Source organism: Mustela erminea, chromosome 18 (assembly GCF_009829155.1).
Source record: "Mustela erminea isolate mMusErm1 chromosome 18, mMusErm1.Pri, whole genome shotgun sequence".
Lineage (NCBI taxonomy): Eukaryota > Metazoa > Chordata > Mammalia > Carnivora > Mustelidae > Mustela > Mustela erminea.
Window position 1 is genome coordinate 45493662 of NC_045631.1, and position 15197 is coordinate 45508858.

Sequence of the window (15197 nt, forward strand, 5' to 3'; positions counted from 1 at the left end):
GACCATGACCTAAGCTGAAGGCAGATAGATGCTTAACCGACTAAGCCACCCAGGTGCCCCTCCTCTTTGCTTCTTAAAACTATTTGCAAGCATTACTCTTTGCCTGTTTGTGATATTCCCTGCTCCTGAGTACATACCTTCTCATAACTCTCAGCTACGAAATTCAGGACATTATGCTTCATTAATGGAAGAATTTTACAACTGGCTCATGGTCTTCTGCTCCCATGTTATTCACATACATTTCCCAATTCAGCCTCACTGGGACTGCTGGCACTTCTCTGTATCTTATTTACCAATCCCCTTCTGGGTTAACTCTCCTATACAGTTTCTGTTTCCTGGTTCCAGATCTTGCCTATGTTCGTAATGTTCTTATCCCTTGTCCTTTCTTGTGACACATGCCTGGCAAACTCCTAATATCTACCTTCTTATGCTTACAGTTTGGTTACTAAGGACTGATTACTACAGTAAAATCATACAACCGAGTAGAAAGGTTCCACTAGCAATTCATACAAGAACACACAAAATACATAAAAATAAAGCTCATCTATGACCATAAAAAAATTTAACTTCTTGGCAAGTAATCCAATGGGAATGTCACAAAAAGTAGAAAAATTGAGTTAAGCAAACACACCTGAGTAAAAAGAAGGCAGCACTGTTTCTGGTTGGGAAAGCTAATCTATAATAAGATGTCAATACTTCTTAAATTAATTTACAGAATTATATGGTTACAGGTCAGGACTGATCAAAATCTTTGTGAAATTTCAAAGTAATAATAAGATACACATAGAAAAATGAAGGATAAAAAAGGGTAAAGACTTATCAGAGAACAAATTGGAAAGAAAAAATTGATGGGAGATAGGCCTTATGAAATATTGAAATACAATATAAAGTGTTAACTAAAAATGGTATGATATTGGGTTAAAGACAGGTAATAAATGGAAGAGGAGAGAAATTCTGGAGATAGAACAAAATATTATTTTAAAATTTAATATAAAACCAAGTAAAATACCATGTGGGAGGGAAAAAGACATTGCTTAATATGTAATATTGAATAAATGTTTAACAATACCATGATAAATTCTTTAAATTTTTTTAAAGCACCAATAACCATACATTCACTGTAGTGGTAGAAAGATGGCAATTTTCCAGCTACTAAAGCAATAGGATAAAGTATAAATGACAAAGCTGGTGAGTTCAACTATGTAAAAATCTTAAATATTAAAATAATAAAAACCAACCAAATTAACATTAAAAAGCAACAATCTGGGGCAAATATATAATAAAGACATAGCTCACAGAAATAAGAATAAATTTAAAACGAACACCTGAGAAAATATCCAGGATCCCTTATAGTAATAAAAATGCAAGACAAAATACCTCACAATTCTCAAGTAAGCAAAAGTATATTAAACTGATCAACTCTGATATTTACAGGATTATGAAGGAAATTTTATGCTGTTGGTAACACCCCAAATTATTATTACCAGTTGGGCAAAAAGTAATTTGTTGTAGAATTGATCACACTGTTTAAGTTGTAAATTCTATTCTAGAATATATAACACAAAAAAAGGACTTAAAAGAACAAAAAGCTGTACCTAATTATCTATATTAGCATCTTAAAAAGAGAATTACAATAATTAGTGACAGAAACAAAACATATATTACCAGATGTTTACTAAACATTTATTACCATGCCAGAAGGCTGTCCCAAATGCTTTAAATACATTATCTCATTTCATTCTTCAATGTTAAGAAGCAATTATTACTATCTTTATTTGCTAGATGAAAAAATCTGAAATACTCAGACACTGAGTAACTTGCCCAAGGTATACAACTTCATATTTAAGTGACAGGGTTAAGGGTTTGTACCAAGGCTACAGACTAAATTCTTGCTCTTAGCCACAGGATACAGACTTTTCTAAGAAAAAACCTGGAAAAAAGTATCTAAAGATTGGAAAATGATTAAGTACGCCATAGTGTAAAACCTGGAACAACTCTACAGTTATTAAAAGTATCATGTAAGATACTTTCAGAAGTTCTTATGAATTAGTGCCAATCATAAAGGAAAAATAAAAGTGATCACCAGAATCTTATATGTCCTAAGAAATGACAGAATTCCATATATTTTATTCACTTATGGTTCTACAGAGATGAAGAAATTACAAACCTTCAGCATACAGTCGTTCTGCAAGGAAAACTGCATCTCGGTAAGCATAGTGGTTTAGAGCTTGCCATATAGCAGCCTGGAAGTAGAGGAAAAAAAACATAAATATATAAACATACAGAATTTCAAAATAAGTCCTAGCAGAGCCTTGCATATAACAGCAAACCAGTCAACAACCCTAGTTTAAGTAATAAAACTCAATGCCCATCATGCAAACTCCATAGTTTCCTAGAAAAGGCTCTTCATAGTATGGCTCCTAACATACCTGAATTTAGTCATTCAACTCTCCGTGGACATTTAGGCCTCTGTGCCTTTGTACTTCCTTTCCCCCCAGAGAGGAATGTGGGCTCCCTCACCTACCTCCTTTTACAAATTGCTCATCCCTAAAGACCCAGCTAAATTAACATCTATTTCATAAAGGTTTCCTGGCTGATTCCTAGCTATTTTCTTGGTAAACATATGTCTTCTAGTGAAGCACTCATATTTTGTTATAGTTATTGTTTATAGGTCTGCCCGCACCACTAAACTATACTGCTCTAAACTTACAACAGTGGTTTAAACAATTTTTCATGATATACATGAAATGTATGTCATCCTCTACAAAAACTTCCTCACCTATTACCTTTAATGCTATCCTGTTCTAATCCACTCAAGGAAGCATATTAGAAATATAATATATTAGGAAAATATTATTAGGAAAATAATATATTAGCATATAAGCAGAGTTATTATAGGAATAACCTTTAATCTATTTGAATATATTCTTCTATTATTTTACTTTATAAAAGATTTTATTTATTTATTTTGAGAAAGAGAGAGAAAGAGAGAGAATTTCAAGCAGACTCCATGCTGAGCAGGGAGACTGATGGGGGCTTTATCCCAAAGACCCTGAGATCATGAACTGAGTTGAAATCAAGAGTCAGATTGCTTAACCGACTGAGCCACCCAGACACCCTGTATTTTTCTTTTTTAGAGTTAGGAAAGATATCTATAAAGTATATATCAAAAGAATATTTTAATAACAAATGAAAATATTTAGACCCATGCACTCACTATCTAGCTTAAGAAATAAAATATTATCAATATACTTGAAGCCCCCTTCCTCTGTGCTCATCAGTTACATAACCTCTTTCTAAAACCACCACCCTGAATTTTGTTAATCTTTACGTTTTCTTTACAATTTGTATACATATGCATGTATCACCTTTAAGCAACACAACATTTAGGTTTTCTGTTTTTGAATTTTAAATAAATATAAGTACAATCATATTGTATATATTCTGCTATGATTTGCTTTTGTAATCCAGTATTACACTTTAAAAATTCATTCTTAATCTGTGTAGCTGGAGTTCATTCATTTTGACTGCTGGATAAATAATATTTCCATTGTATATATACCAAAATGTATTTTATCTATTTATGACATATGAACATTTGGGTTATTTCTAGTTGGTTTTTCCCCCTGGTTATAATAATGCTGCATAGAACATTCTTGTATTTGTTTCTTGGGGTATCTGTTTAAGAATCTCTCCTAATTAGGATATATATTTAAGAATGAAATTACGGGGCTGCTGAGTTTATGTTCATATACATGTTCCATCTTTAATAGGTTATGAAAATTATTTCCAAATTGTTGGTTTAATTTACACTCTTACCAAAAATGAATGAGTTCCCATTATTTCACATTCTTGTCTACGCTACGTACAATCAAAAAAATTTTTAAGTTTATTTATTTATATACTTTTAGTAATTTCTGCACCTAATGTGTGGCTCGGACTCATGACCTGAAATCAAGAGTCACATGCTCTAGTGACTGAGCCAACCAGGTGCCCCTAAATTTTTAGTTTTTACTAGTCTGATGGATATAAAATGTTTATCTTGTCCCTTTAATTAACATTTCTCTGAATATTAAAATAAGGCTGTGTTCACTGGTAATTTATTTCATGTTTATTGGTCTTCTGGCAAATGCCTGTTTATGTGTCATACATTTTTCTGTTGGGTGATTTACCTTTCTTTACAATTTTATCCAGCATTTTTGGAAGCACTAAACCAGAGAGGTTTCTTTTAAGTTCCCATGTGTCATATAACACTAATTTTTAGTCTGTCATATAAATTATGTATATATAAATTATGTGTTTATATATGTTTATGTTTTGCCTAACATTTTTAGGAGCACTAAACCATAGGAGTTTCTTTTGACTTTTCTGGGTTTCTTTTAATTTGTAGTGTATCACAAGATATAAAAGTCATCAATTAATTTTTAAAAATTCATAAACTTATAAACTGAGATATCTTACAATACTGATCATGATACAACAGCATTTTTTATTTCTAGCATGTATACCAGCTCATAATTTATTGAATAATTTAACAGACCTACAATAAAACCAGCAAGATGGGATTACCTAATGAAGACCACTAGCTAACACTGTAACAGTAAAGCTAGATTACATTATAACAAGTGATTAATATGCCTTGGATATAGTAAAAGCTCAAATATTTGAATGAATAAGCAAATGTTTAATAACATTTCTATGGGTATTATTAATTATAATTTTTTATATTAAAATCCTCATAGTAGTTGATGACTTATTTAGCCCAAGGGTGTATTTTTCTATTTCCTCAAGAAAAAATGGTAAATGACTTTCATTTGGGGTTTCTAGATCCTCCTGTTTAAAACTTACTGTCTATACGGTCTAAATTTTTTAAAGTCTCAGAGATGTTCTAATTTGGCCACCTCCAGACAGACACAAGGGAAAGGAAGGAAGGAATTTAAATTTAATTTTTAATCATCTATACTAACCCAGAGAGCATTTTTTTCCCTCTAATGTTAGTGTTTTTTTTTTTAATGAATAATTTTTTTTTTTTAAAGACTTTATTTATTTATTTGACAGAGAAAGACACATGGAGAGAGGGAACACAGGCAACGGGCGTGGGAATGGGAGAAGCAGTCCTCCCACTGAGCAAGCAGCCCCATGCAGGGCTCGATCCCAGTATTCTGGGATCATGACTTGAGACAAAGGTAGACACTTAACTACTGAGCCACCTGGGCACCCCTAATGTTAGTGTTCTTAATCCAGTCATTTCCTACTACTTCAAGAACTATCTAAAACTGCTATTCCAAGTGTGGTCCTTACAGTAGCAACATTAGTACCTTCTGAGAGTTTTCTGGGAGTGTGGTATCTCAGACCCCACCCCAGACCTACTAAATGAGAATCAGCATTTTAACATTTATGTGCATATTAAAGTTTGAAAAGGACTGATCTAAAAAAGACTTATTCTAATGAAAAACATCCCTGCTCAACAGACTCCCCAAAGCCAAAGAGACTGTCTCATCTAATGTTAATTTGAGATGTTATAAATAAAATAATTTCTAATCCTTTAGGCCTTATCCCTTAGCTTTAAAAGAAAGGCCTGAATTACTCAAATTCCAAAGCCTCTTGTTTGCAGGACTTCATGTTCTTTCTTGGCCCCAATTCATTTCTTACACCTAATAAAACACCCTACATACTAATAGAAATGAATCACAATACCATCTCTTTTCACAATCCACCCAAATTAGTTGGGCTACAAAGAAATCCCCCTTTGGTCTAAAATGTACCATCTTGCTCTCCCCCCACACCCTGATATCTTCAGAAATAGTTGGCATAACCTACAGGATGATTCCAACAGTATACACAAAAAATATGACTTACTTAATTTAAATAAGAGAAAACCTAGACAGGTGCCTGGGTGGCTCAGTAACTGCCTTTGGCTCAGGTCATGATCCTGGAGTCCTGGGAATAAGTCCCACATCAGGCTCCCAGCTCAATGGGGAGTCTGCTTCTCCCTCTGACCCTCTTCCCTCTCATGCTCTCTCTCACTCTCTCTCAAATAAATAAATAAAATCTTTAAAAAAAGAGAGAGAGAGAGAGAGAGAGAGAGAGAGAAGAGAAATCCTGGAATTTTCAGATACTTAAAAACTCCATACTAAAGATATTTGTTATCCCAAAGCCTGATGATCCCAACACCCCTACTCTACCTCAAATCCACTGCATCACAATCCCTGGAAGCTGGGACGGAGATTAGATGCCTTTATTTTTAAACCTTTTCATTGTTAAGCATTCAGATCTCAGAATCTTTTTTTTTTTTTTTTTTAAGATTTTATTTGAGAGAGAGAGATCACAAAAGAGAAGATGAACGGGGGCAATAGGCGAGGGAGAAACAGGCTCCCCACTGAGCAGAGAGCCCAATGTGGGGCTCAATCCCAGGACCCTGGAATCATGACCAGAGCCAAAGGCAGACGCTTAACCAACTGAGCCACCTAGGTGCCCCTCAGAATCATTCTTTTACTCTTCTAAATAAGTAGTTCCCTGTCCTTTTACAGCACACTCTTTTGTGAAAACTTGTAAAAGATACGGCCCTTCTTTCCAGAAAAAAAGCACATGTACAAATATATATATACAGAAAAATCTGTGTACAGTGTTATGTGTTCACAGATATTTTGGTTCATTAAGTATCACTGGTCTAGCTAAAGGGACACAGTATTAGATCCTGATTGATAACAGGTTTCAATAAATATTTGTAGGATTGAATTTAGATTTTGAAAGAAAGGAGAAGAGACAAGTTACTGACCTAAAAAAGTACTTTGTCTTTTGCATATAGGAGCCTACTACAGTACTAGGGCCTGGAGGAGCACTGCTGCTGCCAGGATTAGGAGAGGTTCTCCTTGTTTGAAACTCAAAACATCTTTTACCACATAGGGTCACAGAGGCTTGGTAAGTATACACGAAATAATGAATGTACTGGTAAATCAGTTTGAGTACATTACGTATTTAAATGGTTCGAATGGTCTACTGTCTAACAATCACTTACAGAACTGCACCTAAAGAATCGTATCTAGAATCTATCCTCACATTTCTGGTTCTATTCCATAACAACCTTCTTCCCTTTAAACTCTTGGCCTCCTAAATGGTCTTCCTGCCTACAAGCTGTAAGGTAATCCACCCTGTCCCAGAATTACATTCCTCAAACATAAACATCATCAATGCTAAACAGAAGATGACAGTGAAAGGCCTGGGTTTAAATCCATGTACCATGACTTAACAGTTCGGTGTCCTGGGCAAGTAACAATGTCTCAAGTCCTAGTCTCTTCATTTAAAACGTAAGAGTCCAGTAAAGTACATAATGTTTCCTAGCACATACCTAGTAATTACCCAATACATTTCAGTTGTGCCATCATCATTATCATCATCATGTCTTCCTCCCTGATCAAAACCTTCTAATGATTCTTCTTGGATAGCTCCACAAAGTTTACAAAATATCTACAGAATAAAGTACAAACTCCTTAGGAAACTATTCAAATCCCATCTGGTTTTAATGTCCCTTTTTCAGCTCTGTTCTCACATCTCACCAAAGCTGCCTGTGGTTTAGAACCAGAAAAAGCCTCCATCAGTCACTGAACAGTCACTGTATTTTCATACTATAGTCTTTGCCTACTTGGGTTATCCTTTAACTTCTCTATCTCCTGAAATTTTAGTCATCCTTTCTTCAAAATTCAGCTTACATGTTCCTCTGCCTTTACTGATCTATTCCTTGCAATATTAATTACTCAATCCTTTGAGGTCCTAGACAATTTTGTTTATGCTTTTAAAAATATCAGGCTGTGAGTGCCTGTGTGGCTCAGTAAAGCCAGTAAAGTCAGATGTAAAGCATCTGACTCTTGATTTTGGCTCAGGTCATGATCTCAGGGTTGTGAGATCGAGCCTTGCACTGGGAGAGCCTGCTTAAAATTCTCTCTCCCTGTCCTTTTGCCTTCCCCCACCCCACCCGCTCATGTGCACGTACATGCTTTCCTTCAAAAAATAAATAAATGATCAGGCTATTGATTAGATTTGATTATATTACTTAACTAGGTTGTAGCTTCTTGAGGAAAAAAAAGCCAGATACTATTTTTCCTATAATCTCTTGGTTATACAACCTAACTTGTTATTTCCCTAGTTATCCTAGATAACTGCCTTTAAACATAGTGCATGCTCAATAAATGTTTATAGAACGAGTATCTGTTTTGGAACTCTGAATCTATTTTCCACTTACTGACCTACAAATTTTTAGAAATCTAATCTGGAGTTAAAATACAAGGTAAGGGATTCTTAATATAATTAGCTTTTACTAATATAAATAAAAGGGAACATTAATGTTGACAATATAAAACAATACAAAATAACATCTAGCTGTCCCTTCCTTGACACAACAACCTAAACATTAAAAAGCAAGGATCAAGAATCTAATGAGGAAATACCAGTTAGTCTGACCAGTTAGTCTGACAAACCTGAATAGATCAGGTTTGGGGACAACGAAATTTCTTAAGGAAGCGATCTATTAATACCTGAAAGATATTAAGATTTTTCTGGTTAATAGCAACCTAGATCATGCCATATACTTCCCTTCATACTACCAGATCATTTGTCTTGTCATCTTACTCAATATGCCCACCCCGTGCTCACTCATTCTTTCTCCCTCTCGAATAAATAAATCTTTGAAAAAAGCCAAAATAAATAAAAGACAACCAACTTGAGAGAATCAAATTCTTCAGGTGGGCTGTAGAAAGCTAATATACTGGATTTTCAAATCTCTGCCCAACATAAATTATTTATTTTGAATTATGAATTCAAAATTATGAATAACCCAGGCATTATTACACAGGACCCTATTTGGTCACTGTCATCGTGGCCACTGTGCTTTTGTTTTGTTTGAAGTTTATTTATTTAAGTAATCTCTACACACAATATGGGGTTTAAACTCACATCCCAAGATCAAGAGTCACATGCTCTACTGACTGAACCAGCCAGGTAACCCTTTGCTTTTGTTCCTTTATCAAACAGTTAGGAAGATGAACCTTAGAACAAAAATGTGTGATGCTGGGAAGGAGTGCACGTAACAGTAGGTCAACTATACTACAAAATTTCTGCTATCTGACCCTCTGTACTATGACACAGAAAAGACATAAAAAGTAATGTGATAAACTATGAGTGTTTTCCTGAGAGAACTTCAACATTTGCATTAAGAATAATGCAAAAAAAGTCATTCAGAAAACAGGTTAAAGGGTGTTCAAATCTAATTTGACTCAATAATTTCTTGAATGTTTAATATATTCTCCCAACTACCAACTCACAGCAGATGAACCCTAACCCTAACTCTCTAACACTTACTAATAACCAAGATGACCAAGAGCTTCATTTTAATCATCTGTAAAATAGGATAAAAACAATACCTCTGAGATAAACCTAGTACAGTACTTGGCTGAATTCTAAACCCACATAAGATTGTATCTGTCCCTGTGGTGTTTCACCAGACCACACGTGACCTAAGCTTCCGGAACCATGCATATAGGTATCTTTCAAAATGATACTCATTTAAGTTAGGTAACTACAATAAATATGAAACGAAGAAACTCGAAAAACATTTACTTTCTAAGGCAGATCATTTCCCCCCCTGGATTACTTTAATAGTATCTTAATTGACTTCTCTGAATTCTGTTCCACCCTATGATCCATTCTCTCTCTATGAGCTTTTCACAAATCGGATCTCATCATATTATCCCTTTACTTGAGATCTTTCACCAGCTTCTCCTTGTCCTTAATAATAAAAATCCAAAGCACAAAACCAGGGAGGGTAGTATAGTCCATGTTTACCTCTCCAGTTCACTTTGTATCATGTTCTCTTTTGTGCTCTGTGTCAGGATAACTTTCTTTCAACTCCTCAAACTTACCAGGTTAGCTTCCTGCCACAGGTCCTTTAAATACACACATAGTTCACTTTACCTGGTACGTTCCTCTTTTCCTCCACACAAACTTGATTTGTGTGGATTTGATTCATTCTTTGGACTTCTTTCTCAGGGAATGCTTTTTGGGGGGATCTCTGATGAGGTCAGGTATCCTTATTACACACTCGAACAGCATCAAGTACCTTTCCTTTGTAATACTACAGGAGGAGAGTAGTTGAGTAATGTCTTCCTCACGATAATACAAACTTCAGAAAGCTAGGGACTACATTTGGTTTTGCTCATTATTAGATTCCCAGCATCTGTTATGTACTTCGTAAGCAAATGCTTAATATATGTTGAATGAATAACAAGGTGATCTTTGATTTCTGCTAGCCCTCCCACTCTTAGCATGTTAGGTTAGTCTTAGCCTTAAGTTTCTCGGTATTATTATGTGACTGACCCTTGGACAACATGTGTTTGAACTACACAGGTTCAATTACATGTGGATCTTTTTTGATACATACTACCGTAAATGTACCTTCTCTCCCTTATGATTTTTAAATAACATTTTCTTTCCTCTACCTTTATTATAATACAGCATATAACACATGAATAAAATATGTGTTAATTGACTGTTCATGTTATTGGCAAGGCTTCCAGGCAACAGCAATCTATTAGTAGTTAAGCGTTTGAGGAGTCAAAAGTTACACTAATTTTTAACTGCATGGGGGTCAGTGCCCCTAACTCCCCGCATTGCTCAAGAGTCAACAGTATGTCTGATAGTTAAGGATCCCTGGAAATCTCCACTTAAAGAAACTCTGTGGCACACAAAATTACTCTTTTGTCATGAGAATAGTTATCACCTAATACTCCTTTATAAAATACGGGGACTTCCTAAGAATCTACTTGTTTAATTTTGTTGTAAAGAAAAGAACCCACTGAATAGAAAGACTATACCCAGGATTTAATTTTGGAGGTCTGTGGGCCAGCACTTCCAAGAGTGTGACTTTAGGGGAATTATTTAACTTTTTTCAGCCTCAATTTTCTCATCTGGAAAACAGAGTTCTATTTCTTGGACATGGATTAAATGACATGATACAGATTTGGTGTTCTTAGCACATAGAAGACACTTAAAACCTTATCCTTTTCTGTCTCCCAATATAAACAAATTCAATACATCTACAGTTTCCATTATTAGAACATCTCCCAGCATATCTGCCACAATTGTTTATTCTGTTAACATATAAGCCACAAAAGACCCCAAAATGATTCAGCAGCTAACTAACTTAGTACTACAGATCACCAGGAAGATGTGACACATTTATATACAATGGCGATAAAGTCCTAGAACTTTGGATTTGTTTCTGTCCTATTAAAATTAAAGAAATGAAAAAGTATTATAATCAAAGGTCCTATCCATTTCTGATATAGCAATCAAGCTTTGGGGCACCTGGGTGGCTCAGTGGGTTGGGCCTCTCTGCTTTTGGCTCAGGTCATGATCTCAGGGTCTTGGGGTGGAGCCCTGCATCGGGCTCCCTGCTCAGCTGCCTCTCCCACCACCTGCCTCTCCGCCTACTTGTGATCTCTGTCAAATAAATAAATAAATAAAATCTTTTTTTTTTTTTTAAAGCAAGCTTTGTTCAGAAGAACATCATTCCTTTATTACCAATTAATTCTTAGGAGGGTCAGAAGGCGATAGTAAAAGCAGCCAACTCAAACTCTCATATACCCCAGACATATAACTTGCAGCTTGGAAAGCCCCACAAACAGCTTCCATCACTACTCTGCTCAGGCACCTCAGAGATCCTCAGCGATGGCATCTCTTTGGGAGGGAAATGGACTATTTTCTAAGGTACTACAGACTGGTAGCTTATAAAGAGCAGGGCTAAGATTTGCTCCTTGGCTAGTTATATACTGCTCAACTGTTGGTAGGGACTTGCCCCTAAAAGTATATTATTCAGTGCCTCACCTCAGAAGTTCTACACATTAAAGCCAGAGGGACGAAATGCTACTAAAGTTATGAAGAAAAACAGAGCAACACAGGCCCTATCCTCAAAAAAAAAAAAAAAAAAAATTTTTTTTTAAAAAAGAGATTTCCTAATGATTAAATGAATGGGTTAGTCCTAGGTTGCAATAATTTAAAAGATGAATCAATGTAAAATGAAATGGCAAAGTTCCCTCCTTGCTTGCTCTTCTTAAACATGTACTGTTATTTAAAATGTAAACAAACCTCTATAAATTGTACAACTAATTCAGACTTAAATATGACCATATAAATTACTCTGTTTTATTCTTGTTTTTGTCAAAAGAAAATAGCTGTCGTTTTTTGGACCATAAAAAATGGATAATAAAAGCTTTGGACAAGATAAGAAGGTGTAAGGGGGAAAAAAAATCACTGTGGAATTTTCCTGTTATACATTATGATCTAATTTCTAGAACTCTAATTTAGCTTAGATCTATATCAGTGGTTCTCCATCTGGGTGATTTTGCCCCCCTAAGGGATATTTAGTAATGCCTGGCAGGGGAGGGTGTTTGGTAGTCACAAATAAAGGGGGCACCTAGTTGGTAGAGGCCAGGGATGTTGCACGACACTCCACAATACATCCGACAGAGTTCCCCACAATGAAGAGTTAGCTTGCCCCAAACATCAATAATGCCAAGAATGAGAAACCCTGGTGTACATTACCATGTAATTGGATTATTTTACTAGCCTATATGTCTCTCTAACTCTTATCTTGTCCCTTCTTCCCAACAGTACCAGATTAACCTTCCCAAAGCAGTGCTTTCATTACAAATCCTTCTGTTCAAAACCTTTAATGGCTATTTATTACCAATACCTTAAACCCCTCAACCTGGGTTAAGTCCTGTGAAATCTGATTCTCCCTGGCTAGCAAAACCTCGTCTTCCTACTCTCAATTCCTGTTCTAACCAAGGCTCTGATATTTTACCGTTTTGTTTTGTTTTGTTTTTGGTTCCTAAACACCATTCTCAAATTTGGGCTTTTGCTCATACTATTCCATGCCAAAAACACTCTTTCTCTTCTTTACCAATTCAAACCCTTCCTATCTTCTAAAGCTTTAAGTTCTACTTCATCAAACAACCATTCCTATTTTTCCAGTCTAAAAGGATCTATTTCCTGAATTTATTAGTATCTGTGCAATCAAATACATTTTGACTTATAACATTATCCAATTGTTCCTGTTAAACATTCTTATCTTCCCAATAAGGTTAGACCCCTCAAAAGATCAGAGGTTATGTCTCCACGTTTCCACTGGTTGGCTTCACAAACATCTCTTAACTTATTTTGTTCAGAGCAGATTGTCCTTCTTCAGATTTGTCTCCCTCTCAAAGGATTCTTCCTTTATTAAACAGTACCACCCAGATGAAATCCAGGCAGATGTTCTTGATCCCCATCCTCTCCCATTCAATCAATTTGCACGTCTCCTTGGTTCTACCTCCAAACAGCTCATGAATATCAACCTTTTTTCTACTCCACTACTACCACTCAGTCTGTTATTTTCATCCTAAGACTGTTTTTACTCTTGCCTCCTTCCTCTCATTACATTTCATATATAGTAACCAAGAGATCTAACATCTACATCAGATCAAGTCAATCCTCTTCTGAAAATCTTTCAAGGAACCCCCATATACTTAGAATGAAAAGTGAACTCTTTATAATGCCCCCCCCATTAATATGCAACTCCAGCCACACTGGCCTCCTTTCAATTATTTCAACGCCAAGTTCTGCTATGTCTAGGGCATGTGCAAAGTCCCTTTTTCTCTTCCTGTAATGCTCTTCAAATTACCGTTTTCTTCTCAACCTTCAGATCTCAGCTTCAATGTTATTTGCTCAAAAAGGACTTTCCTGACACCATTTTTAGAGAGATTTTTGAATGTCTTTTATATTCTTCTGTGCTTGGTACATAACTGGTGCATAACATTCTTTCCAATTTGATTTTTGCCCCGAGACGGCTTCTTAACTTTTGCTGTTTTGCAGTACCTCTTTTGGTGGTTCAGTTGCAAACTGGACACCTGGGCATAGGTCAATCCCCCCTATTAGGTCTCTCTCTCCTAACACCCTCTTTATAGTGCCCTTTTCACAGATTATTAATTTGTGATTATTTGTCTAATGCTTTCTCTACAGGTCATAAGCATAAAAAGGGCTACGTTAGGACACTAGTCCGTAAAGGAATTAAGTTATCATATATTGCAATGATCTCCTCCTTCACCCCCACTCCCCAAAGCGATTCTCTCAGTTCACAACTATACAGCACCGTCTTCAAGATATTACACTGTACCTAAATATAAGGCAATCTATTTTCTAAAAGAAAATTTCATAAACAAATGAGTTCAGCAAACTCAAGTATGTAAGTTTTTTTAATAAAGACCAAATAGTCAAATGTCTATTATCAATTTAGTTACACATATATATTTTAAAAGTCATAAAATATTATTTAGAAATTTTTTTCTACTTCCATTGAACAGAATAATTTCACTAAAACTATTCATATCTATCTTAGATATCAACAAAGCCATTTGGGGGGGGGAGGGGTCATCTAACATAATTTTCCTGACTACAACACCTTCAATTTTAAGTTATTTGAAATATGGTACCCTTTGAATCCATGTTAGAATGCTTTAACTGTAGGGGCGCCTGGGTGGCATACTCAGGCATCTGAGGCTTGGTTTCAGGTCAGGTTGTGATCTCAGGGTGGTGGGATCAAGCCCTATGTCAGGCTCCAAGCTCTGCATGAAGTCTGCTTGGGATTCTCTCTCCCTCTGACCTCCGTCCTCTCAAATAAATCTTAAAGAAAAAAAAAAAAAAAGATGCTGTCCTTGTACATCTTATTCCAAGCCAAAAGTATTCCTTTACTAGCTAAATAATCTGTTTGAACCAATACTATGTGTATAGTACCCATTTACTATACTGCTTATTAAGGTGATTTTTACAAGCCTTGTTTAATTTCATCCAACACTTCTGTGAAGTTCTATCCCCAGGAATAATTGATAAATCCATTAAAAATGTCTTCGCTTTTTTAAATCAATTTCATCAGGTGAATTTTATAAATATCCAAATTAACAATGATTGAAGTCATTTAGGCTAGTGTGTCTTTCGTAAGCAGTTATATTAAAAATAACTGAGAATTTCTGCCTCATAATAGGAGAGATGTTTGTAAAGATGCATATATAAAGTAATGCTTTTCTATGAGAGACAATTTGGAGGAGGAGCTAATATTTAGGCTTAGTTGGTTTATCAGATTGGCTATTCCATGGTAAAGAAAAAAACTT

General features: G+C 35.4%; 1 protein-coding gene across 1 annotated transcript in view; it reads right to left on the minus strand.

Annotated features, from left to right (window-relative positions):
• CDC27 (cell division cycle 27) overlaps positions 1–15197 on the minus strand; it is a 72339-nt gene that overhangs the window by 54994 nt on the left and 2148 nt on the right. The window contains 1 exon segment of the mRNA XM_032320159.1: positions 2168–2243. Coding sequence (XP_032176050.1) covers positions 2168–2243 — 76 coding nt within the window.